Source organism: Pelobates fuscus, chromosome 10 (genome assembly GCF_036172605.1).
Source record: "Pelobates fuscus isolate aPelFus1 chromosome 10, aPelFus1.pri, whole genome shotgun sequence".
Taxonomy (NCBI): Eukaryota; Metazoa; Chordata; class Amphibia; order Anura; family Pelobatidae; genus Pelobates; species Pelobates fuscus.
In genome coordinates this window covers 43,309,223-43,336,799 of record NC_086326.1, presented here as the reverse complement: position 1 = coordinate 43,336,799, position 27,577 = coordinate 43,309,223, and the positions used below count along the sequence as shown (strand labels likewise).

General features: G+C 42.3%; 1 protein-coding gene across 5 annotated transcripts in view; it reads right to left on the bottom strand.

Moving 5' to 3' along the window:
• Positions 1-27,577, bottom strand: part of TACC2 (transforming acidic coiled-coil containing protein 2) — a 113,675-nt gene that overhangs the window by 71,368 nt on the left and 14,730 nt on the right. For all 5 annotated transcript variants that reach the window (XM_063433626.1, XM_063433629.1, XM_063433630.1 and 2 more), the window contains exon 4: positions 3,679-3,791. In XM_063433626.1, the coding sequence (XP_063289696.1) occupies positions 3,679-3,791 (113 nt within the window). The remainder of the gene's footprint in view (positions 1-3,678; positions 3,792-27,577) is intronic.

Genomic DNA, 27,577 nt, shown 5'->3' with positions numbered 1-27,577 from the left:
GGAATGTCTGCAGCACTGTCCGAGTAAAACTCGGTGACGTTATGCGGAAATAGGAAAGCATTACTCTGGTAGGCTAGGATGTGTGCGGCACTCGTCAAAAAAGCACATCAAGTCCCCAGTGATCATTTGTATTCCTAACGCTTCAGTGTTTCTTTAATAACATGACAAGTATGTTTTACATCAAACAGACAGAAAGCATACAGTAAAACCTGTCTCCTGTCTAACAGGTGTGGAATATTTATCCATACACACCACATGTCTGACAAGGACAGTATTTACTAATAACACCAGTTTTAAATCACATGGAATCGGAAGGAATAGAGAGGAAAGTCTCATTCCTCTTTTCTATTTGTGTTCTGTTTAAGAAGCCTCACTCTGCAGGCTTTTTAAACACAACAAAACCTCTTTCAAAGATAAAGGGGTGGGTAAAGTTTGCATGATTTTATTAGCATCATACAAATAAATAAATAAATAAATAAAAAGTGAAAAAAACATCTACCTATAACCTAATCTCACCCGCAGTATTCCAGGCTGTTATTTTATCTTGGAGTCACTGTGCATCATATGTTGTTTCTGACTAACCACAACTTATTTTTTGCTAAGGGGATAATTTACTACACAAAGAGTACATAGTCAGTTGCAAAATGTTTTCAGTGTAGCTGAGGTGGAAAATTAGAGAGGGCAAGCTGTTATTTCAGCTTAAATCATGAATGTCGGTGTTTATTTTGCTGTTTTGGTGAACAACCCTCAAAGTCAGGAGTCCACACCTACCAGGCGTCCCAGATCCAGAGGGAAAGTCCTGATTTTGTTCCCCAGTCTCCAGGCCCGGGTTTTTGTTTTTTGTTGTTGTTGTTTTTAAAATTAGTGTCACAAATCATTAGATGTGCTATCACCGAGAACAATACAGGGCATTTCTGCCCTTCGGAAAGTGTTTTTCACAGCTTCCTGGTTGGTGCATACCCAGCGTTGGCACATTTCCAGTTGCTACATCACATGTGACTCATTCTGCGATGCTGGCACACCCTACAATCCTGCCCCACCATCATCGCACCCTGATGGCATTTAATGCTCTTTTTCCAAGACATGAGATTCTTGTTAAAAGACAATCAATCTTACTGTTTGTTTTACTTTTTGGGAAACAGAAAAATATATTCAGCTCACGGTAACCAAGCTTAGAGTTTTCTTGATTGTGGCCACCATGCTTTAAAGGAACGCTCTAAGCACCACAACAACTGTAGCTTAAAGGACCACTGAAGCCACCCAGACTACTTAACCTCAGTTGTAGTGGTCTGAGTGCAGTGGACCCCTGTCATTTCAACCCTTTCATGGAAAACATTGCTGAGTTGTAGAAATCGTAATGTTTACATGATATGGTTAAATTCACTTCTAGTGGTGGTCTTCATGATCGCCACTAGATGTGCTCCTTCCTCCATAGCTCCAATTTTAATTTGGATATTCAATCAGATGGTTTCATATTGTTCCTGGAATGTAGTGGTTCCAAGGTATAAAGACTGTTACTGCAGTTTCAGCAATGTAAAAACTGCCTTTTCTTAGAAAAAGCAGTGTTTACATTGTTACCTCATTCAGACAGCCACTAGTGGGTCTTACAGGTTAGAGTCCTGCAATCTTTGCAGGACTGATATTCAGCCTGTTCTTGCTCTGAGCGGAGAAACCGAACACTTCCGGTAGAGATGCGTTGAGTCAATGCATCTCTACGAGGAGAGGCTGATTGGTGCAGTGCAGCTACTGCCGTGTTTGTGCACGTCCCACCAAAAGCTTCTCAATGGAGAAGCAGTGGACTGGTTAAGATGATCAGTAATGATGATCTCAGCCAGAGGAGGAACGGCGGTAAAAACAGCAGGTTAGTAAAAAGTTTATTTTATTACTTCTGTGGGGCCCAATAATCTAACGGGCCTGTACAACACTCCACTTGGAATATAGATTTGTATTCCTATCATTAGAGTGTTCCTATAATCTTGTTTGCCAACTAACCAGTAATCTTTTAGTGAATAAACCACCTAGTTTTACTGTGTGGATTGTTACTGGAAACACAAAAAAGCCATATTTTACAAGGAGTCATGACTTACAGAAAGCAGTAATTCAGGAAGTGTTTAAGAACAAGGTCAAAGTATTTTATTTATGTAAACATATTTTGTACACATGCAATGTGTAGTTTAGTCAAGTATTTTGTATTTAATTTTTTGCTGCTGCTGAATGGAGTAATTGATTATAAACCATAAATTCTGAAGTCAGATAAAAAGAGGAAAATATCACATGGTGGTGTTGGGAAAATCTGGGACCCAAATAATCACCATCTATTCTAAAAAAAGGAACCTTGGTTAACATCACCCAAGGGTAGATCACTTAGCCTTGTCATCCTGTGCTAATACAACAATACCTAACCCCACTTCTGTTTGTTGTTGGGTTGTTGTTTTGGGAGAGGTGGGGGAAGCATTTTTTAAAGCACTTAGCATTAACTTTGTCATTAGTTATTTAACTGTAAAGTTAATATGACAAAACACTAAATAGGTGAGCTTTATCTGCCCATTGATGCTGAATTGAATCTTTGTGAATTGTATATTGTATCTGCTTACAGAGATGCGCAATTCCTATTGCCCGAAGCCCGGGACATGCAGTTCCAGGCGCCAGGCAGGTAGTTATTTTTTCCTTTTAGCCCTGCTTCGGGCTAGCAGCAGAGTGACTGGTCAGGTCCTCGGTCCATCCCGCACCACACCAGGTTTCCTACACACACACACGCTACATCCCTTTCCCACACCGCACCATATTCCAAACATACACTACATAACGTACACACATACACACTACATCCTTATCCCACATCACCCTATGTTCCTTACACACACTGCATAACCTACACACTACATAGCTATTTATTTTTAAAGGGGCGCTCTAGGCACCAGAGCCACTACAGTTTAATGTAATGGTTCTGGAGCAAAGAGATTGACCCTGTAGGCTCAGCAGTGTTGGCACTGCCTATTCTGTAACCAAGCATGTCAATGGATATAAATGGCCTCATGATATTGCCTCAGTTAATTATAGTTATATTTTTTGATAAAGTAAGCTACAATTTTTATTTGGAAATGATTCTGTTTAAGTTCACTACCTACTTACATTGTCTCTCAGCCCTGGAGAAGTCTGGATTATATGAGCTTGATTGAATTTTGGACCTTAGAAAACCCTGTACTAACCACGGATAGAGCAGCTGCGTAGGTGCGGAGAAAGATCGGAGAGTGGAGAATATCGTACGAGGCAACAACAGCAAGCGCCTACATAACCACTTACAGATACTTTATTATTCACCGCCATTTATTGACAGAATGTCCCTGAATGCAATTTTGCTAATCAAAGACATCCGAGCTTTTACTTATAGATCATATATTTGACTCCCAGGATAACTGGAGTCTTATTTGTTAATATCTGAGGCTAATTTCTCAATTTGTGCAATACTACTCCAGTGTTTTGATGTCCTGTTTTTGTAAGGTATATTTTATGGACAGGAATAGAAATCCTAATGTAAGAAAGTTTTTGTCAAAGAATCCAAACTGGAAAAATTCTGTAAATCAGCTATGCTTTCAGTTACTATGGCCTTCAATTTGAAATTCACTTTGAATTCATTTTAGTAAATCAAACCCTGTATGTATATTTATTCTCTCCAACCTGAGAATGGTTGCTGAGGCTCCTGCACTCTCATGGAATATGGAATCAGCTTCCTGTAATCTGTCCTCTGCGATCTCTTGGTGCGATTCTCTTCCTGGGTCCGGCTCTGGCTCCTGTACACAAAGAGATGAATGGTTGCAAATCCCATTAATACCATGTCAAAATATACACATGCACTAATAATATGGGGGACCTTATAAATTATAATAATATTAAGGACATTATAAATCATATGCAAGCACACTGATCAAATTTCCACACTTTATAAAGGGAGTCATTACCAGTCTGTTTAAAATGACTGATTTTAGAATAGTTACCTTTTTTGTTTATTTTATTATTCTTTTCAACTGGAGTCACTAAAAGCAGTTACGGTCATCAAATCTACCACACTTTCGTAGGCACATGCGATATCAAAATATCAACTATAAGTGCACACAGGCAGCACACGAAAAGTTCTGCCTTGCAGTAACAGCCTTGATTTGTAAATTCAAGGCTGTGTATGTATACATTGCATATGCATAACAGATTACCTTAAGTAGTGTCAATGACGTTATATACATAAAGTCACAAAAATCAGAAGGACATTCAATTCGATCCATTTGTGCACGGCTATTTCCCAAGAATCTGAATAAAAATCACTCATGTTGAAAGCTGTGTTTTGTAGAATATCCTTATAAAATCAGTTCCATGCTTGGGTGATAAACAGGGTTAACCCACGCAAAGTAGGTCAAACCTACAGCTTACGATGGGTTAATGGTACATGGCAACATTATCACTTCATTAAACTCAAAGCTGTCACTGCAGGGGTTGCAGAACACAAATTAAAAGGGCAGCTTCAGACACTACCCTACTATGGCAGTCTGAGCAGAGGATTCTTATGTTTGGAGCGGGTCATGGTAATAAAGACAGCATTGTGGGATTGTTTAGAATTCTCACGCTCTTCTGTCCCTGAAGATTCCTCTAAGTGCTACTCTGTGACCAGATGCCGACACTTTAGATTCTCTCCATAATATTCTGTGGCAGCAATTTTATAGTTAGTTGCAGTTCAGTTATTTTAAAATGACACAGACCCAACGTATGTTATTTTTAGAAAACCTATTCCTCTCAGAGTTTAGGCCAAAATGACTTAACTTGGAAAAAATTGAATCAAGATTGTTTTCAGTTTGATTATTTTAATCTAAATATTAAATCATTTGTGTTTTTTTTTCATTTCCTCAACCCATCATATTTCCCAACTGTCTTGATTTAGGAAGGACAGTCCCTATTTTGAGTCCAAAATCCTCTGTCTCTATTTTCTATGCCAGTGCCCCTTTTTTCTATGAGCTCCATATTGTTGGTGTGTCTGAGTGTATACCAGAGCTACATAACAATAATACTCACAGTAAACTACAATAAATGTGTTTAGAAATCAGTGTCTGTTACGGCCCTACTTCATTTAGAATGGCCAAATAATGTTTAGAAATTCACTGTTTTGTATCAATAAAAATTCATGATTGAATGCAGCTGGAGACAACCAGAAACTCACACTTGGAGTCATATTAAAAATCAAATAATTACACAATTAGTAATGGGACAAGGTTTTAAAGGACCACTATAGTGCCAGGAAAACAAACTAGTTTTCCTGGCTCTATAGGGTTACTAGGTCCTCCCCACCCTCATGGCCAGCCTCCCGCTGGGCTGAAGGGGTTAAAACCCCTTCAGCCACTTACCTTAATCCTCTCCTCCTCCTTAAGACCTCTCCTCCTCCTGCCGACGTCAGCGCCGAATGCGCATGTGCGGCAAACCACCCATAGGAAAGCATTACTCAATGCTTTCCTATGGACATCCAGAGTCTTCTCACTGTGATTTTCACAGTGAGAAGCGCGGAAGTGCCTCTAGCGGCTGTCAATGAGAAATCAGTCTCTGTAAATAAGATACATTATTCTTTTTCTAATTTTAGTTGCATAAATTATTAGTAAGTCACCTAAAATGTCTCAAAACAGCCCAGCCCCTGGCCACGCTCTAATTAAAGGGACACTATAGTCACCAGAACAACTACAGCGTATTGTATTTGTTCTGGTGAGTATAATCATTACCTTCAGGCTTTTTGCAGTAAACACTGTCTTTTCAGAGAAAATGCAGTGTTTACATTACAGCCTAGTGATAACTTCATTGGCCACTCCTCAAATGGCTACTAGAGGTGCTTTCTGGGGCAGTGCTGCACAGTGTGACTGACATTCAGTGTCTCCTCCCTCTGCATGCAGACACTGAACTTTCCTCATAGAGATTCATTGATTCAATGCATCTCTATGAGGAGATGCTGATTGGCCAGGGCTGTGTTTGACCTGTGCTGGCTCTGATCTGCCTCCTTTACAATCTCAGCCAATCCAATGCTTTCCTATAAGAAAGCATTGTAATTGGCTCAGATCACCACTTCTGATGATGTCAGCCAAGCAGGCAGAGCCTGCAGCAGACTTTAATAAAGGTAAGATTTTACTATATTTAGGAGAGGCAGGGGCACTAGATGGTGTTTTTAACACTATAGGGTCAGAAATACATGTATGTGTTCCTGACCCTATAGCCCTATAGTGTTCTTTTAATACACCTAAAATCAAAGTGCCCCCCTTTGTCCACTTTAAATGTTGAAAGGTTTGCCCAACCTGTGATAATTCCCTTTATAATATTTTTATTGTTCTCTAGGCCTGATAGATCATTATTTCTGACCTGCATACTATTAAGAAATAAAAGGGTAATTTATACCTCACTCCTTTGTTGGAAGAAAATAGAAAGGAAGTATTTTAGGAATTTACCGTTTAGACAGATGACCATGTCACTAAAATAAACATTACTGAAAAAGAATACCCACAAAATTTCCATGAAAAAAAAAAACTAAGATAGTATGCTCGCGCATGCAGGGAATTAAGGATTATACATTTAGACTGGATATCCAAATAAGGAGTGCTACTAAAAAATAGTTAGTCTTTAGTTGGCTTTAGAAATGTTCCATTGCCTCCGAAATGACACTTGTAATTAGAGTTGCTGTTGCTAGATGTTTGGTTTCCTGGATACGCTATTCATGCGGATGGGCAGCACATGAGAGGTCTTCCCCTGTACTATGCATCATTCATAGGATGTAGGAGGAAAATCAAAACATTTCTTTCGGCATCTAGCTTGATTAAAGAACTCCTTTCCATTGTTCAGCGTTTGCATTCTATATATGGCTTGTGCATTCATTACTTGTGCCGCCTGGGACAGTTCGCCGTGTCCTCAGATGTGGGACACCAGGTAACCAACCCGGGACAGCAGGACAGGACTTTGAAACACGGACTGTCCCACCAAAATTAGGACTGTTGAGTGGCCCGACTTTGCAGAAATAAAGTATTGTAGGGGGGAAATCTAGTTCTTAATTATTGAGGAATATGAAAATGTTAAATATTACATGGTAGACCACTTTTCCCGTCCTGCCCATCAATACGTAGAAATGATATGTGCCCAGGTAACCATGGTGGATCTTGGTCAGATATCACGCATTAAAACACACCAGACATTTATTATTTACATTGGATATCAATTTATGAAGACAAGACCTTCACAAATCACAAAACATGGATTCTCAAGTGTAGATACTAATGTGGTAATAATACATTAAAATCGTGGTATTTTCAGTTGTCCCTTTAAATCACACATGTTTATTAAGAATGTATTAAGAATTATTTGTTTGCTTTCATGAAAAACGATTACTCTGCTGAGCTTGCTGCTGGAATGAGAATAAGTAGGGAATTCAGAAGTTAGTACGTGTCTGTGTGTAGGATCAGGTGGAAAATTCATTAGCGCATCGAGTCAGGACAATACGTTTTAATGGACAGAAGAGAAGGTTGGCACATATTTGGAATGTTAGGAACGAAATACACATTTGGGGGAGCCATCATTCTGTGTGAATGTATTTTTCATATTTTTGTTACATTTTCTTTCTTTTTTTTTTTTTAGAAGCAAAAGAAGATGTACTTGCTTACTGCCAGAATTTCTTTCATACTCTGATATCATTTTTATTTGAATCTGTAAAGCCATATGCTACAAATAATAAACATCAACTTTTTGTATTTTCCACCTTTTTCCTCCCAAGATTTATTGTTTCGTTGTTCCAGTTCTGCTTTTTAGTGTTCACCACATTTTAGCTTTTCCTTTCCCAGGTTCCCATCACACTCCTCTATCCTACCTAGTTTGTTTTCTCTTATTACACGCTCCCCTTTTGCACTTTTCTCTCTCTCGAATGCCTCCACGGCCCAATTATGTTCTCCAATTTTTTACTTCCCTCCTCTCTCTTTCCTTGCACCTTGGCTTTCTACCCTAATATCACCCACTATCTTTTATTTTAACTTCCATACTGCAGTTCACACTTTTCTGTACCAATATTCTGCCAGCAGTGTGCTAACGGGGGAAAGAGGACGGTCCGTCCCGGGTGCCACCTACATTGGAGAGAGGGCGACACACTACGTTCTGTTTCCGGAAGCTCCTCTTTGCAATATTTGCGAGCCTGGTATGCTGCGTGGTAACCCACGGTAACACTTTGATGGCTGGGGGCTCGCAAGAATTAGAGAGGATCTGAAGATAACGTGCGCTGGGTCTCTGCCACCGCCCGCCATATTGCCAATATCGGTATTATTATTATAAGCATATACCGATAATTGTGAAAATGCCGAATATCAGCCGATTACATCAACCAAACTATTAATTACTATTAATATTTTATTATTTATGTAGCACCAGCAAATTCCGTAGCGCTGTACAATATTAATCAGCAGATCCCTAATCAATAGTGTATCGGGATATAGAAATCACCAGCCTCAATAATTTGTTATTCCACATGGTAATAGTTTTTACTATTTGTGTACTATCTAATGGCACGAGGATCACATAGCACTTAAGGAAAACCTGGCCGAAGTGAAGACTCTCTAGTAATACCCCCTCAATGCCAGATTTAGTGCTGGTGAATATTAAAATACACAGCTCTATAGGTGTTACTAGGGTGGAGTTTTGGATGCAAGACTCTTTTGCCCCGGATCTCTACAGGTAGTGTGTATGGCAGTAAGATATAAGTTTTGTTCTGTTTTTCCCTTTTTGTTTTTTGTTAGATTGATTTTTAATTTAAACTTTACTCAAAGCAGCTGTCTGATATATAAAGAATAGCACTGGTACAGTGATCCGCAGGTAAATGTCAGGAGGTTTTGCTGGGAAACAGAAATTTGTTAGGAGAAATCTTAACTTCTCTGATAGTATAGTGGTTTTTGAGTTTTCTTTTAGGCTGAAGCCCCAGGTGCTGAAACCTAGCAACTCTCTAGCCCAGCTCGTACACAATTACTTGTAATTGCTGTAAAGCTCTGTAACACTATACAGCATTCTACAGAATTATCACAGAGCTCCACATCTATTAAACTTACAGTAATAGGAATGTGTCACATAGCTCCAAAGTAATTTTAAAAAAGGAAGTTAAAGGGACACTGTAGTCACCAGGACAACTGCAGCTTAATGAAGTGTTAATGTTATGGTGAATATAATAATTCCAGGCAGGCATTTTCATGCAAACACTGCCTTTTCCAGGAAAAGGCAGTGTTTACATTTCCCCACAGTGACACCTCCAGTGGCCACTCCTCAGATGTTGAATTTTCCTCATAGAGATGCATTGATTCAATGCATCTCTATGAGGAGGTGCTGATTTGCCCCTGCCCCATCCCCGCTTCCTTGCCGATTTCAGCCAATCCAATGCTTTCCCACAAAAATTGTGATGATGTCAGCAAGGAGGCGGATCGGGGCAGGGCCAGCGCAGGCAGACATGCGCGGCACTTGTAATAAGGTATGTTTTATTACCTTTTAAGGGGGGGCAAGCCATCTAGATGGTGGTTTTAACACTATAAGGTCAGGAATACATGTGTTCCTGACCCTACAGTGTTCCTTTAACTTGTGTATGTGTAAATCACAGAAAAAAAAGCAACTCATAGTAGCGGATGGATCCATTAAAACAAACTAAATAAATAAAACAAAACTAGTGATTGGGGGCCCCAAGTAGCCTATAAGCCCCTGACATCTCAGGGGGAGCACTTACCCTAGCAGATCCAGCACTGTTCACGTCTCACCCTAAAAAACACAGGTTTACTAGTACACACAACTTTTTACACTATTGCCATGAATGGTACGCCATATTGCATTGAAACCTCATATCTTACTGACAGCAGAAATGCAAGTCACGTGTTTAAAAATCTGGAACACTGGCAGACACACCTGTTAATAAGCAGGAATGCCTGTTGTTAAAACGCATGGAATGCCGTGACCTGTTGTTATGCCCCAGTATCATTTAAGTTAGAAATGGGGAAAAACACATGGTAATCACCTGCCAGTAGCCCCCGCTTGGAGCAGCTGAGAGATCAACCCGCTCTGAGCTTTTAGCACATATCACACAGAGCTAATCCTCTCTTCTAGAGCATTAGATTGTAATAAAGCTGCATCTTAAATGGCATTCCTTACAACACACACGCACTTTCCAGATCTGTGCACTACATTGCCAAAAGATTCGAGTCACGTCCCAGCTCAAGAAAGGTCAGAGAACAATTCATTTACTGTGCTTATATTTACATTACTCAACTCAAACATCAAAAGAGCCCAGAACGAAGCCTCCTCGGGCGCAGGGTGCCGCATGATGCAATCGTAAATAAAGAAATACTCAAGGCGCAAATGGTTACTTTCGTAGTTATTCTCTAAGCTTGAAACTCAATTTTTTTTTTGAAATGCTAATTTTAGACCAAAATATCTAACCTAAAAAAAAAAGTTAGCAATTTGACTATTTTGAGCCTAAAAAGTTTACTTTGGGCCTAAAGGCGTAGTAATGAATAACCACACAAGTTTATAGCACGCTCTGATTATTGGTCAATTGGTATTAAAACCAGATGGCTAAACTATACATCCCCAGCACTGGCATTAGCAGTAGAATTTGTAGTTCCGCATCAGTTGGTACCTCCTTCCAGGAAACCTCTGGTTTAAAGCAGTACTGTCACCTTCTGGAGTCTTTGCATATTTCGCAAACATCGAAGATCATGATCGCTCTGCTTTAAGGTAGTTTTATGTTCCTGAACCTATTCCTCGTGGGCGCCGCCATCTTATTCCAAGGTGTCCTCTTTAGGTCTTGGTGCTCCCAGGAGCCAAGGTCAGCGGCGTACTCTCACGCATAGACTAGAGTACAACACTGATGTCTCTAGAGGATCCTGCAGGATCCATAGTAATAGCTTTTCCCTCAGCTGTCATTTGTGATGACTGGGGGCTTTGCAAAGCTTGACGGCGGTAATGCCGCCTTTTTGTCAAGCTTTGTCCAGCAAAGGAAAAATGAATAAGACAAAATAGTCCATACTTTGTCTCATGATATCTTTTGACTGGGTTGGATTTCCGGAGAAATTCCAACACAGTCCTTGTGAGAATTTCATATAAGCATTGTCCAGACTTTGGGGTTAAGCCATTTGTTAATGGTTTAACCCTGCACTCAGGAACCTCCTTGCACCATAACTTTATTATGATGACATCACCATATTAGTATATGATTGACATCATGATAGTATGATGATGTCATTATGATGACGTTGTTATGCCACTCGAAGTGTCCTTTTAAGTGATTGCACCAGGGCCCTCTCTTCATTGGTTCCAACACAAGAAAGAGAGAGAGAGACAGACAGACAGACAATTTTTACATTTTATTTATGAAACACACATTTGACAGGGTATGCTATATCCGTTTCACAACCCCGTGGTACATATACCCAACAGCATGCGTAGGCAACCTTTGGTACTCCATATGTTGTGGGCAACCTTTCCCCTGATGCTTTGCAAGCATTATAGCTCTAACAGCATTAAGGGAGATGTAGTCCATAACATCAAGAGTGCTATGCCACTTGCAAGGGGTACACAGAGAGGGTACTCAGTAGAAGCACAGGGAGATCAAAAGAACTCTCGGACTGGCCCTGCACCCAGGTGTTTCTATATTAGTCAGAGGTTACCCAGGAAGAATCTGTACCCAGTGGAAATGCTGAGCACAAGCTCCAACCACTAAACCACCATGGGGCAAACCCCTGGAAAAGGGGTCCACCAGGAATGGAAGTAAAAAATACTGCCTTCTCAGTAAGCTAAAGGACACGTTTTGAGTCCTTGGAAAGCCCATGTTTTTTCAAACCACTCAAAAACAGCTTGATAGAAATGAGGGGACTCCCAAAGACTCCTTACAACATAGGTGCCACAAGAGACTGTAGTGATTATGGTCTTCAAATTTCCTTTTAACAAAGGAGGCAGAACGCACTACTAGTGGGACATAAGGTTACCGTAACGTGAAAGAACAGTGTTCACAGTTAGCATAACACATCATAATACGGCATAGTAATACCGTATGCGTAATAAACAGATCCTTCATCCTTACTTCTTTGAACAATTGAGTGTGGACAAATTTTATTGATTATTTTTCTTTACACTAAATTTGTGTCTAAGACCTGTCCTAAAGTATATCCAGTTTTAGTTTAGATTCAGGACCCCAACCCTGACATCACCAGGACAGAACCTCCATAAATAGTAGCTTACAAAATACATGTTAAGATTACACATATTCCACTTTACCGAATAAAAGAATGACATTTCACTTCCACTGACAACCAAGGCTCAGTTTCTTTATAAAAACAAATCACATATTTTCTCTCAAGGGTCTTAGCATTAGCCGCATATGATGAAAATTACATTTTGTGGTTTGTTAAAAAAAAAAAAAAAAGGAATTTTTTTGAAATTTAAAATAAAATAAAGTTTGGAAGTACGATATTTAACAAATCGTAGAATATCCAACATTCAGCAAAAAGAATATTTGGCGCACATATTTAGACACTATAGGAAAAGGATTTATCAGTCAGTAATCACAGAGAAGGTTAACAGAACTCTGACTGTCTCTCAGGACCAAGCGCGCTCATCTAGGGGCCATGTACTAACATTTTCCAGTAGCTCTGCCAATATAATCTATTCCAGACAGCTCTGCTGTATGTGCTAACAGTATTGTCTCCAATCTTTCCAAGCACGATTCCTCAAAGCACACTTCCCTCCCTGCAACCTGTCCCCTTTACAAAACTTTCAGTTGTCTCATCAACATCAAAAAAAAGTAAAATAAAATTGTAAAAAACGCTACAATACAGTAAAGTTTCAGAATGCATTTCCAATATTCTAAACCAAACATCTAGTAAATTCTGGGAAGGGTGTTAGGTGTTATTTTAGGATGGAGACGGACAACTCCCATAGTTCATTGGCAAGCTATAACCAACAGTGTATTATGGTAGTTGTAAAGAAAAATTGAATTAAAAAATAATAATCTGGAGGCATAGTTTAACATTGCTAGTGCTGTGAATAAAGCAATGCCGAGGGAGTTTTATCAAGGCATACAAGTAGCATTCTGAGACAAAGTGATAAAGCTTGGGAGACATTCTATAGGTTTCTATGGTGACAGCTCCTTATTTTGCACAATAATAAATACAATGTTTGGGCTGCTAATTTTGACTCTTACATCTCTTGACTTCCATGAATAACATTTAAAAAAAAAAAAATATATATAGTAAAAAAATAAATAAAAATACATTTTTAGTAAGGAAGTGAAAGCAAGTTTAATCTAGTAATCCTGTCACTGCCCGCTGATTCAGTAAGAGAATAATTAAAGAACTGGGAAAGTTCAATTGTCTGGATCCAATACAGGAATTATAAACATATGGGACAATGGGCGTGATTGCTTACTATACAACAGAGCCAGGATGTAGCTGGTTAATTGCACAGGCTCCACTTAAGCTCAGCAGCAGTTTTGGCTAAGGTCCCACAGCTTCTCCCTCCCTGCTTAGCCAGCTCTGCTAATCCCAATTTCATAACAAGTGTGCACATCCTGGCTCTGTTATAATCAGCTGCTAAACCAGCTTTTATTGGGCAATGCCGACACCCTCCCCAACCAAGAAGCCATAAGATCTAAATCCCTCACCCTCCCAAAACAATAACACCTAAAATCTGTGTCATTTTAAATTTTCTCATAAAAAAAAAATCCCCACTAGATTACAAGAATAGTTAATCAATTCTTTGGTGAAAATACAAATACTCACTGTCTTTTGGTATCTATTTTGTGTATACATTAAAGTTAAATATACCTTGATTTTCCAGCACACAACAAGTCCCCCACAATGGCAAGAATGAGAGTCAGAATGAAGAGATTTGCTGCTTCCAGGCAAAGTTCAAGGAAGCATGTGGCCCAACTGTAGGTGAATTCTGGGTAATAGGGCATAGGTCATCCAAATGGAGTCAGATTGCAGAAACAACAGTCAGACTATCTAAATATGGGCTGTGACAGGCTATAGAGAGGGCACAGTGGCAGGGACAACGGTTCTGCTCAGTGCCCCACTATCAGCAGGTTTGGAATTTCCAGATATTTCAGAATGTGTTGGCAACAAACAGGAAAAACTGTCATCCCTGATACAATGAATTAATACAAATCAAGCTGTGAACCAGACCAGTGCTGAGTGTCCAGGAGCTAGAATCCTCCTCTGCTCCTGTGCCACAGGGCATAAGCACAGAGATGGGCAATTTGTTGTAGTCCTATGCTGTAGCGCCCACAACACTTTACCATTCTTGAGACTAGCAAAGCACCATGGGAGTTGTAGTTCTCTTATTGCCCACCTTTGTATTATCTACTGCAGATAAAGATTGTTCACCACAAAGATGTGAATTGCTACACAAACCGTCAGTCGGTGTTGAAAGACACAGAAAATACGGCAGTGTAATGCCACTCTCCATTAACATGCTTCATAAAACATAACTAAGACTGTCTGAATGAATAATGGATTCTGGCAAAAGGTAAAAATGTAATTGCATCTAGCCTACGCTGCATATCATCCAACCGCCAACACACTGCCCATTACTTTACGCTTAAGCAGATGGCAAACATAATTCAGGACTATCCACGGGCAATCGAACTGCAAAATCCACACTTTGCTCACAAGATTTATCCATGTCTGCGGTATCATGAACTTGAATCTCAGCCAGATTTCAGCCTATATTAAAGCAATCTAATGGCATCAAGCAACAGAAATCCTGGACCGGATTGTGAAAATTCCAAAAGGAATCTATTAAAAATGTGCCATTTGACCGCTGTCGGTACTAGCTGCCACACACAGACAGCAACTCATACAGACTGTGAAGAGGGAGCACTGAGAGGTCTTTGTCCCCCCTTTACCAAAGAACTAATGGATCTTTTTCCAGCCAAAGGTGAGCCTTCTAAGAAATTTAGCTACCGAGAGTGTTAAAGGGGAAAAATACGTACCCTAACCATAACAGCATTTTTTAGTGGTGATGGTGGCAGAAGTGTCCTTCGGTGCCATCCCATTTTTTAATAGTCTGGCACTTACCGGCACCTGCAGTTTGGCCCCTCTATAGATACCCTTCAACAAATGATATCAGCAAATTAATTTCATCCGAAGATGTCACTAATGAAGTAGTAGAGGCTTTTGTTTTAGAAATATCTGAACATGGGACCAGACTGGAGGTTCCCAGGGAGCCTTGGTTAGCATAAAACCATTAGAAAACACTTTGAATACTTCCGTGGGGTGGCGCCAAGTGACATCAAGCACCATAACCATGATAGTAAGCATAGAAGGTATGTTTCTCCATGGGGATGACCTGTGCACCTTAAAATGAACATGTTTGTAAAGGCTGTAATGATGGGGGGGGGGGGGGGAATAACGCTTTGTCATATGCCACGGGAAGGAATGGTATTAATTTAATTAGATAGTTTTGTAGGGGTTGACATTTTATTTTACACAGCAGGGTTTGGGCTTTGTTTTACATTGCTATATTTTTGTGGAAGGGTGAAGAGATGGCATTATTTCCTAAGATGTCTAGCCAACCTGACAGATGTCACAGTCTTGATGTGGGATTATTTAAAAAACCTTATTGCACTTGTATTCAATTATTGCACTAACTCCATTTTAACTTTATACTGTGACAATCCTCCATTTTATCCTCCTAACCTGACTTCTTCAATCCTCCATTTTGTCCTCATAACCTAACTTGTTCATTTTAAAACTACCTTACATGACAGAATTTCCCAGCACATCTAATACAATAGAACAAAGACTGTATTTTCTATAAAGACATGATTAACACAGGAATTGCTGACTTTTCCTTAGATTTGCAACATAGTATAGTTTGAAGGCCATGAGAACACAGTAGTAATGAAATGTTCTATTCATAAGAGACCTTGCACCTGGCCACGAGGCCTGAGATCACCGACCGTGTAAAATGACGCTCAAGACCCCTTGTCCCCCACCCGTGTCCAGAACAATCCCACCTCTTGGTGGGTGGACACGGGACTAACCACTTAGTTGTTTGGACCAATTAATAATATTGATAGGAGGACACTGATCACGACACTTAACAATTAATCCAATTAATGATGTTTATTTGCTGATATTCTAATAATCAATGATGACGTAAAATGTCTCTTAAAAGGACCTGCGCGTCCGCTTTTTAATCACTTGCCAATAAATTTTCTCGAAGTTATTTTAACCTGAACCTTGTGTGTCAGACTTAATTACTTCAGCGTATATACGCAATTTATTTTATTAATTTGGACAGGAACAGATAGACATTTAAACATTTTGGTTTACTGCTAAAAAGTACCATAACAACTTGGCGCCCAACGTGGGGCACCGGGCTATGTCTGGCCGGTGAGCCGTCCTAAGGAAGACGCTGTTGGACGGAGGAATCCAGGGGGAAGGAAAGGAGATTGATCACCTCCAGGTACACGGTAGAGACTTCTGCAGAGCCACCGGTATGTTCCGGCCCCTTTGATTGACCCGTCCACGTGTCTGTGACTGCTTCCCGGGAGGACATCAAAGACAGGTAATATCTTGCCCGGTGTCTCGTTACTCATTTGTTTACCTGCATTTTAGTCTATCTGTTGCCTGGGTGTGTTTGAATTGTGTTTGAATTGTTTGCCTGTTTCCCCATTTTGAGATAAAGGGGGGGTGGACCTGCAGGGGATTTGCCTGGGGTTCTGTCTTGCTTGTTTTCCCCTTTTTGGGATAAAGGGGGGTGGACCTAAGGGGATTTGCCTGGGTCTTCTGTATATCTGTCTATCTGTTTGTATTTTGCCCCTTTTGGGATAAAGGGGGGTGGACCTGAGGGGATTGGCCTGGGTCTTCTGTTACCTGTTTTACTCCTTTTAGGAACCACGGTGCTGTGGTTGTAGGGAAAAAGGGGGGTTGACCTGTGGATACGTTCCTGGGGGTCTTCTTTGCCTGTTTACCTCTTTTAGGAGCCTCGTGGCTGTGGCTGTAAGGAAAAAGGGGATTGTTGGAACTGTGGATTTTGTGTAGACTCATAATTTCCTGTGATCCTTCTGGTAACACTCTGAGAGCTTAGCTAGCCTCAGTGTGCACGTGGTAACCCACAGTTTCGAGTACTGGGGCTAGTGGAATTCCAAGTTTGGTAACCACTGTCCCGAGTACCGAGGCGGGGGGGATTCCAGTTTTGGTAAACCTCAGCTTCGGCTGGGGGGATTCCAGTTTTCTTTTGGTAACCACCGCCCTGAGCGCTGGGGCTGGTGGAATTCCAGTTCTTCTGTTTATTTGTGGTAGTGAGACTTATAAGTGGGTTCTATAGAGGCACTACGGGGTTGTTGATTTTATTCGAACTGTGATGCATACACTGTATTTCAACTGTATTGTTGTCTTGTTTGTTTAATGAGGAGTCTCATGTACTCCTGTGTCTGTCTCTAAGGATTTTTCCTTGCCTTTCATCTTTTCTACACTTTCTATATTATTATACTATCCACTCCCATTCCTCTTAAAAGAGAAGTGATTGGTCACACACTTCTCACCTCGCTCCAATCCGTGTCTACCACCCCGGGTAGGCGGATTCAGTGACTAGTCTACGTTTTGGGAAGACGCACCTGAGAAAGTCCCACGATTCTCGGGTGGCAGTCGAGCATTGTAGACGTTCTTGTTCAATTTTCCTTCTCTCTCTCTATATCTAGGACGCTGGTATAGGGGTAAAGGGATTATGGGACAGGATTTAGATAAGCCCAGCAAGGGCTGGTTAGCATGTGATTTGGTAGAGAACAGAGAGGGTGAAGAGATGGTTAAAGGTGTTGAAAAGATTGCAAAAGTATGTAAAATTGCTGTACCGACATGTGGGAGATTGCAACCAGAAAGTTGGCGCAAGTTACTAGCAGAAATGAAAGGCAAGCTTACAGATAATGGTTTATTAAAGACTGCTGAAGCATGGTACAGAGTAGCGAAGGCTATTCAGTTAGAAGGTTGGGTTGAGGAAGAAGTAAATCACAAAGGTGTGAAATTGTTTGTGTATCATAAAAATTGTGTTGCTGGGGTTTTCCCAAGCCCCAAGGTTCAGTCAGCCATAGGTGATAGCCCGCTGACTATGTTCCCCACTCCCGATCCTCCCGAATCCCATCCCATCACCTCCCCTGTCTGCCCGGTCCTGAATTCTGATGGATCTTTCTTTACCCCTTCCCTTTCTCTAACGGTCCCATCATCCTCAGCCATCCCCACGCTTCCTTCCATGTCTAATCCTAACATCTCATCTGCCGCCTCCCCCCTGCAATCCCTCTCTATGGTTAATCCCCTTCCATCAGCACCCGTCCAGCTAACTACCCCTCCCTCCCATGCTACGACTCCTCTTTCTGCATCTATCCCTACTAATCCTGTCCTGTCTCCTCCGATAACCAGCTCCGCCCCAGTCCAATATCCTACCTCCTTAACCGTACCTGCCCACCCTACTCTTTTGCCCTCCCCTGCCTGGCCCTACCCCTTCCCATATCCCATGGCCCTGCCCTACCCCGGTTACCCTCCCTTTCCCCAAGCCACTCCCCAGGTTCCGGTCATGCCCAGTCCGGCCCAATCTGCCCCGGAAGTGCCCATATCAAATATGGCCGCCGCTTCTTCCCTTAATCCTGAAGCAACTCCTTTCCCCGCCTCCAATATGGCGGCTCCCAGTTCAGCCCTGATGCCAGTAATTCCCGGCGACTACCTGTCCCCAGGTTACGACTCGCTAGCCACCCCTGCATCTGGGGCTCATTCCCAGCCACCGACCCTTTCACCTCACGCGGGACCTGCACCGCGTAGAAGAGTCAATATCATAGAATTCGATGATGACGAGATGGACAGGGTGTCCCATGTCTCATCGGAACTTGCTGCGGGAGCCCCATCTCATCGTTCTATCGATGATCCCTTCGGCCACAAGGGTCGGGGAGAACAGGCCCCTCCTAAATATGTAGCTTTTAACCCCACTCAAGCTAGTGCTCTGATGAAATCACTCCCGGACCCAGAAAAGCAGCCTATGCCCTTCTACCGAGGGATAGTTCAAATTCAAAAGACTTATTCAGCCGCATGGCGTGATTTATTGAGCATTTGTGCTATTAAAGCAGGGGATGCGTATTGGCCAAGTATGGCCCGACACCTCAGTACAGATCAGCTCAACAGTGATGTTGATTACCCCTCTGGAGTAACTTTTTGCACCCAATTAAAAGAATGGGCTAAGGACAAACTTGCAGATCAAGCTGCTGGCCTTACTGATGTTATTCAAGATAAAGGAGAATCAGTGGAAAGGTTTGATGCAAGACTGTATCAAATGTTTACAGATTTGGGGTTTGATCTTACTGACAAGATTCATTCACAAATGCTGTCAGGTGCGTTTGTCCAAGGTGTTAAGGACTCTATACGCAAGGGAATCATTGCTGCACGCCCTGAATATAAGGTTGTTCCCCTGGACACCCTACTTTTAGTTGCTAGAGGTTTGGAATCCGCCCAGACCCCAAGAAGATCCACTTCAGCGCCTCTCATGGTATCCCGCTCCACCCCAGTCCCAAAAGGTACTAGACCGGAGGAGGGGGGACATTGTTTTAATTGTGGAGCCAAGGGGCACTTTAGAAGTGACTGCCCAGAACCTAAAAAGGAGCCAAGGGAGCCCAGAAAGCCCTCTAAACCTGCCCCAGCTCCCAAAGCCACCAAACAGGTTCCGATAATTGAGGAACCTGATGATTAGGAAATTGGCAAGCCTGTGTCTGCAACCCCTGTCATGGCAGTGTCTACAGGGGATAAGGGGGGGGCCACTTGCCACAGTGACTTTGCCCATTGAAGGCCACCCTACCACATTTCTAGTTGACACAGGTGCAGCCCGTAGTGTTCTGCGAGAACAAGACCTGCCAGACCCATCCTTTCTGTCAAATATTGACGTCTCTTGTGTTGGAGTGGATGGCCAGCCGAGACATAGCCCTTTAACAACTCCATTACGAGTTGGCTCTAGCCTGCTTGCTCGCTTTGTGGTATCCTCCACATGCCCAATTAACCTATTAGGTGCTGATGTTCTCTCGCGCCTGCAAGCATCCATCACCTTTACCCCGGATGGGCAGGTAGAAATGTCCACACCTCTATCTGAATCAGACACCTCAGCCTTGTGCTCCTTGCCTCTAATGCTGCATTTAGAAAAGCCCCGTGAGAAAGCAGCAGAATTAAGGTCCAGTTTCCCAGAGGCATTAAAGATACAGGTGCCCGCCAAGTTATGGTCCTCAGGCCCAGAGGACATAGGTCACCTAAATGTTCCCCCTGTGGTAGTAAAGCTCATTCCAGGAGCTAAATTACCAAGAAAACCACAATATCCATTAAAACCAGCACAGGCCGCTGCCATTTCTACCCACATCAAGGCACTCTTGGAGAAGGGTGCCCTGGTGAAATGTAAATCTGAATGCAACACCCCATTATTCCCTGTGAAAAAGAAAACTCCCAAAGGTGAGCCAGAGAAGTACAGGATGGTTCAGGATCTCCGTGCTGTTAATGAAGCTACCGTCCTGGACACCCCTCTTGTACCAAACCCCCATACTCTGCTCTCTGGAGTCCCACCATCTGCAAAATTTTTCACAGTCATTGACCTAGCAAATGCTTTCTTCAGTGTCCCACTGGACCCATCCTGCCAATACCTGTTTGCTTTCACCCATGAGATGCAACAGTATACCTGGACTGTCATGCCCCAAGGGGCACAAAATTCACCAAGTCAATTTGCAAAGGCCATGGCCACCATCCTTGACCCATGGCAAGCCGAGCACCCAGAAGTTGTTCTGCTTCAGTATGTGGATGATTTGCTGCTCTGTGGAGATGATATGCCCACTACTGAAAAGTGCTCAATTAGCCTGCTTTGTTATTTGGCAGAACAAGGATGCAAGGCTTCGCTCATCAAGCTACAGTTCTGCCAACCCTCAGTCATTTTCCTTGGACATTGCCTATCTCAAGGTTCCAGACATCTTACCCGGGACCGGGTGAGAGCCGTACTGGATATTCCAACTCCAAGGACTTCAAAATCCCTCCATGCCTTCCTAGGCCTCATTTCCTACTGCAGAGCATGGATCCCAGAAGCCTCCCTGCTCATGCAGCCTCTCTATGACGCACTTAAGTCTGACCCTTTTTGTTTGCCTAATGAAGCTCTGGACAATTTCAATGCTCTTAAACGTGCCATTGCTTCTGCTCCTGCCTTGGGCCTACCTGACTACTCAAAACCTTTCAAATTATTTGTCTCTGAAAGACAAGGCCACGCAACAGGAGTTCTCACCCAAACTAATGACTTAAGAGGCCGCCAAAGGCCTATTGGATATTTCTCATGTCAACTGGACATTGTGGCCAGAGGGACTCCTTCCTGTCTCAGGGCTGTCTTTGCTGCAAGAGAGCTCATAGAAAGAACCTCAGACCTGGTCCTTGGCCACCCTCTGGTTGTTTTGGCCCCTCATGACATCTCTGCCATCATCAACCAAGTCCAGCTTAAGCACGTGTCTCCAGCCAGACACCTACGTCTCCAGTGCCATCTTCTTCTACCTGACAATATTTCCATCCAAAGATGTCAAGTTCTTAATCCATCCACTCTTCTTCCACTCCCTGAGGGGGGTATCTATTATGGATTTATCACAGATGAAACCTACATTTACCTGCTTTGTGGATGTATCAAGAAAGTCATGCATCCACATTTGACATTTTATGAAGATGAGAAGCCTCTCTGTGAAGGCCCAGATTACGCCTTCTGAACCATGTGGTACAAACCAGACATTGCTCCCGAACCTTGCTATGAAGATGAGCTTTACCACTGGACTGATGTGAAGCTCACTGCTCAAGATTTCTATTGTGACTCTGAAGGCAATAGCATGGTCTTAATCCAACTACCTCAACAACTTAACTACCTCTACCGCCATTGGGATACTGCTATCCCACATATTCCTGTTACCAAATTGAAGACAAGGTCATGGAATGACCTTGGGCCCATGGCAAAGCTATGGGCCACCATGAATGAAGAACAGCTACAGGAAAATGGTATTGTCAAATACCCAACAACTGACCTTCTGGAAGCATGGCCACGCCACTTCCTAGAAAAGGAATTTCAAGATCTGGTCATAGTGAATGATTATGACCCCGAAACACCTCATGACTGTTTTGAACAGATGAAAATGGAGACAGTGCACCTACCAACTGTGCATGAGAATCCATTACAAGATCCAGATTTTACCCTGTTTGTGGACGGCTCAAGATATGCTGATGAAGAAGGAAGATATCATACAGGATATGCCGTAACCACAACAGACGAAGTTATCAAATCATCATCTTTACCGCCAGCAATGTCTGCGCAAGAAGCTGAATTACAGGCTCTGACTTCAGCATGCAAAATTTCCGAAGGAAAACGTGCCAACATCTATACAGATTCAAGATATGCTCTGGGTGTGGCACATGACTTCGGCCTAATTTGGAAGACAAGAGGATTTCTTACCACCGCCGGTACACCAGTCAAACATAGTACTGCAATTAAAGAGCTAATGGATGCCCTCCTACTCCCTGAAGAAGTGGCCGTTTTGAAGGTAAAGGCCCATGGGAAATTGGATACAGATGAAGCAAAGGGCAACCATTTGGCTGATCAGGCTGCTAAGCTAGCAGCCAGGGATCTGCAGGAAGTGGATGAAGAAGTGTCCGGACAAGAAGAAGAAGAAGAAGAAGAAGTCCCTATTTTTGCTCTGCAAACTCTTCCTACTGATTTGCGAATTTTGCGAGAACAGCAAGCTGCAGTCACTCCTGAAGAAACCCAAAAATGGAAAAACAAAGGAGCTGTCCAAAAGGACGGAGTATATTACAACAACTTCAAATTTTGCCTTCCAAAAAATTTATATCCAGCAGTTGTCCAATGGGCACATGGGCCTGCACACCTGTCAAAAGAATTGATGGCCGCCCTCATACAGAAGTATTATGAAGCACCCGGAATCACAACATTGATCAGCAGCTTCTGTAAGGCCTGTGTTATTTGTGCAAAATGCAATCCAGGAAGACCAATCAAGGTGCCTGCAAAACACCTGGCAAAGCCCATGTACCCCTTCCAGCGAATTCAAATTGACCACATCCAAATGCCCAAGAGTGGGCCCCATGAATATGCACTAGTCATAGTGGACATGTTCTCAGGGTGGCCAGAGGCCTACCCAGTGGCCAATATCACTGCAAAGACAACCGCAAGACGCCTACTTACAGAGATAGTATGTAGATTTGGACTCCCAGAAGTCATTGAAAGTGATCAAGGCCCAGCCTTCACAGCAACAGTGACTAAAGAAATTTGGACTGCTCTAGGTGTGACCCTAGCCTTCCACACCCCTTACCACCCACAAAGTAGTGGTAAAGTAGAGCGCATGAATGGCACTCTAAAAGCCAGAATGTTAAAAATGTCGCAAGAAACAAAGATGCCCTGGCCAGAAAGCCTGTCAATAGCTTTATTTAGTGTTAGGCACACACCTAGAGGGAAGCATTCACTGTCCCCATATGAAATTCTATTCGGGACAGCACCCAGACTAGGTTGTTATTATCCGCAGCAGTTACAGCTCCAATCAGATGTTTTAGTAGATTATGTAACTGAACTTGCAAGTGCCTTGAACAAAATACATGCCCAAGTTTTCTCTTCAATTCCAGATCCCGATTTGGATACAGGTACCCATAACCTGCTTCCCGGAGATTGGGTTCTGGTCAAGAAGTTTGTGCGGAAAAATACCCTGGAACCAAGATTTGACGGTCCATTCCAAGTCCTCCTGATTACCGCAACCTCCGTCAAACTGGCCGGCAGGCCAAATTGGATCCACGCTTCCCACTGCAAGAAATCTCCAGCCCCCGAGGAAGCAGATACCGCACAAGCATGTACCTCTGGTACACCTTCTCCTTAATCAGCCTTATAAAGGCCCAACAAGTAGCCATCACCAAAGATATTAGTGGGTATACCTTCTGGTACAATTCATCATGCACCCATGTGGCTACTTACACCTTTGACTATTGTGACATTGTAGAATGCCCGTTCCCCACATCACAAATCCAGAGTATTTACAGAGATATCCCTCATTCAAAAGACCCATATGTTTGTGTAGTTGACAAACAATGGGGGCACAATTGTAATCATTGGGGGGCGGCGGGATGGAATGCCGGGCCTGCCTGGGGTTACAAACCAAAAAGTGCCTTATCTAAAGTAGATGAACAAGGTAGATCCCTTCTCCAGAGAATGACTTTGAGAAAGCCTGGGGGAGGTACACCAATGAAATTAATCCTTAACATTGAGCATCCAAGCCCAACGGATGCAGACCAGTATGTGATGGGAATGTATTGGAAAAAGGGTTCCTACCGTAAATTAGGGCATTTCTTCCTAAAGGATATGTGCAACTCTTCCGAGTGGCAAGGGGCCACCCATATGGTCCCTAACCCATTAAAACCTCATATCCAGACCTTTCAAGACATGATGGCCATTGCTAACCCCACCTTTGAAGATACCATGGCCGCTGAAACAGGTTTTAATGATGTAAATTTATGGTTAGAATGGATGAAATATAATGCTAATAAGCATAATAAGACTGCATGCTATGTGTGTGGTGGTGCCCGGCCTCACCTGGGTACCGTACCTCTAATCCTGCCAGTAGATATAGAGGAATGTGTTTTAAGCCTTTTTGCCTATCACTATGATTTTAACAGGTCCATATGTAGTGCATGGACAAAGGAGTATCCTCTCCTAACCAAGGATGTCAAACCCCCAGACGGTATTACCGTGTATAAAGGTAATTACACTTGTTATGCTAATTATGATGGAATTGGTAGATTCTTGGGTAACTTCTCTAAGGGGTATTGTGCTACCTACAGGAGTGTCTCTATGGACTTGTTGCAGTTTCACACCAGGTCATTAGGGGACATCTACTGGTTGTGTGGGGATTTACAGCTGAGATCCAGAATGGACAAGGAGTGGTGGGGGGAGTGTACTTTGGCTAAAGCTATTATGCCTATACATATTATCTCTGACACACACCTCGTCACCCATGAGTCCAGGCACACTAAGGTTAAGCGTGACGCCCCAGTGAAAGGAAGTTTTGATCCTCATGTTTATATTGATGCTATTGGGGTGCCTAGGGGGGTACCCAATGAATTTAAAGCAAGAGATGAAGTTGCTGCAGGATTTGAATCACTTTTTGCCATAGTTACCACAAACAAGAATTTAAATTGGATCAATTACATTTATTATAACCAACAGCGGTTTGTTAATTATACCAGAGACGCCCTCCAGGGGTTGGCCGAACAGTTGCAGGCCACATCCCAAATGGCCTTCCAGAATAGAATGGCCCTAGATATGATCTTAGCCGAAAAAGGAGGGGTTTGTAAAATTTTACCTGACACCTTGACCTGTTGTACCTATATCCCAGAAAACACAGGCCCTAATGGTAAAGTTACATTAGCCATAGAAAAATTAAATGACCTGTCTATAGAGTTAAAAAGGAATTCTGGGATACAAGATCCCTGGGAAAGATGGTTTGGTTGGATGACAGGATGGCAAAAGGCTTTAATGCATATTGGTATGGCTATACTAATTTTTCTTTTTATCTTTGCTCTTCTCTTTTGTTGTATCCTCCCATGTCTGAGAAAATCCCTCCTGAAGACTGTTGACCAAGCGGCACCCACTTTCACCCATCTCGAAGTTGATGACCAAGAGCTCCAAGACATCAACTCACCCTGTCTGCCGCTGCAAACAATCCCTTTTGTTGATAAAGTGCAGGAATTCTAGGAAGGGACTAACTTAGGGACAGCATCTGTCAGTGAATGGTAAAGGCCCCGTGTTGGAGAAGTGGTGGGTTAGCTGCCATGGGATACCCATGGGTGTGAAGTGTTCGAGAGCCATACTGACGGATGAGTTAGCCTATCAGGGTCAGAACTAGGGACAGCCTTGCACTTTGCATTAACACCTAGCTAGCGGCCACGGGGTTTCTGTGCCTTTGGGTTAACACGTCTTCCTGGTACTAACTTAATAAAGTTTTATCTCTTAGAATCTAACATTTCATAGGGGGGACTGATGTGGGATTATTTAAAAAAACCTTATTGCACTTGTATTCAATTATTGCACTAACTCCATTTTAACTTTATACTGTGACAATCCTCCATTTTATCCTCCTAACCTGACTTCTTCAATCCTCCATTTTGTCCTCATAACCTAACTTGTTCATTTTAAAACTACCTTACATGACAGAATTTCCCAGCACATCTAATACAATAGAACAAAGACTGTATTTTCTATAAAGACATGATTAACACAGGAATTGCTGACTTTTCCTTAGATTTGCAACATAGTATAGTTTGAAGGCCATGAGAACACAGTAGTAATGAAATGTTCTATTCATAAGAGACCTTGCACCTGGCCACGAGGCCTGAGATCACCGACCGTGTAAAATGACGCTCAAGACCCCTTGTCCCCCACCCGTGTCCAGAACAATCCCACCTCTTGGTGGGTGGACACGGGACTAACCACTTAGTTGTTTGGACCAATTAATAATATTGATAGGAGGACACTGATCACGACACTTAACAATTAATCCAATTAATGATGTTTATTTGCTGATATTCTAATAATCAATGATGACGTAAAATGTCTCTTAAAAGGACCTGCGCGTCCGCTTTTTAATCACTTGCCAATAAATTTTCTCGAAGTTATTTTAACCTGAACCTTGTGTGTCAGACTTAATTACTTCAGCGTATATACGCAATTTATTTTATTAATTTGGACAGGAACAGATAGACATTTAAACATTTTGGTTTACTGCTAAAAAGTACCATAACAGTCTAATAACTGAGCTTCAGGTTCATAAAAGGTTACTAACTAAACTGATTACCAACACACCTCCCCTCAACTTTGTACAAAAAGGGTTTTGCGTCCAGCAGAGTACAGTATTAAATATTCAGAAAGCTGCAGTATTCCACTAAATGGCATGGCAACTTGCAGTTACAGAGTTTGCGGCCATAATGCTCCCCCTCCACACGACCATGGATCATACTCTCAGTATGCCTCCGTTTGACCACAAGAGATAACAATCCTCTACTGACAAACAATTAGCAGGATGAGAGGGAAAAAGAAAATTCACACACACACACACACACACACACAACCGTCTGTCACTACACACATACAATATTCAGCTACTGCAACAAACAAACACACAACACTCACAGAACAGAGCCCAGGGTCTTGATCTAGCATGATGCCTAGGGCAACATTAACCAAACTGTGTACGCTGAAATACTGAGTACTATGAAAATCACATATAATCCCCGTACAATGTAAGTATGTTGGAGTAGGGCCCTCAACACCCTCTGTGCGTCCACCTCGTCTTGTAACAAATACATTTCTGTTAGTCCACTTATTGTACAGCACTGCGGAATTTGTTGGCGCTTTATAAATAATAATAACAACAACCACAATTCACAGAAAAGATATTAAGACTAAAAGAAACACTCACACCCAAAATAGCATCCGCTCAATTACATTGTTATGGGGTATG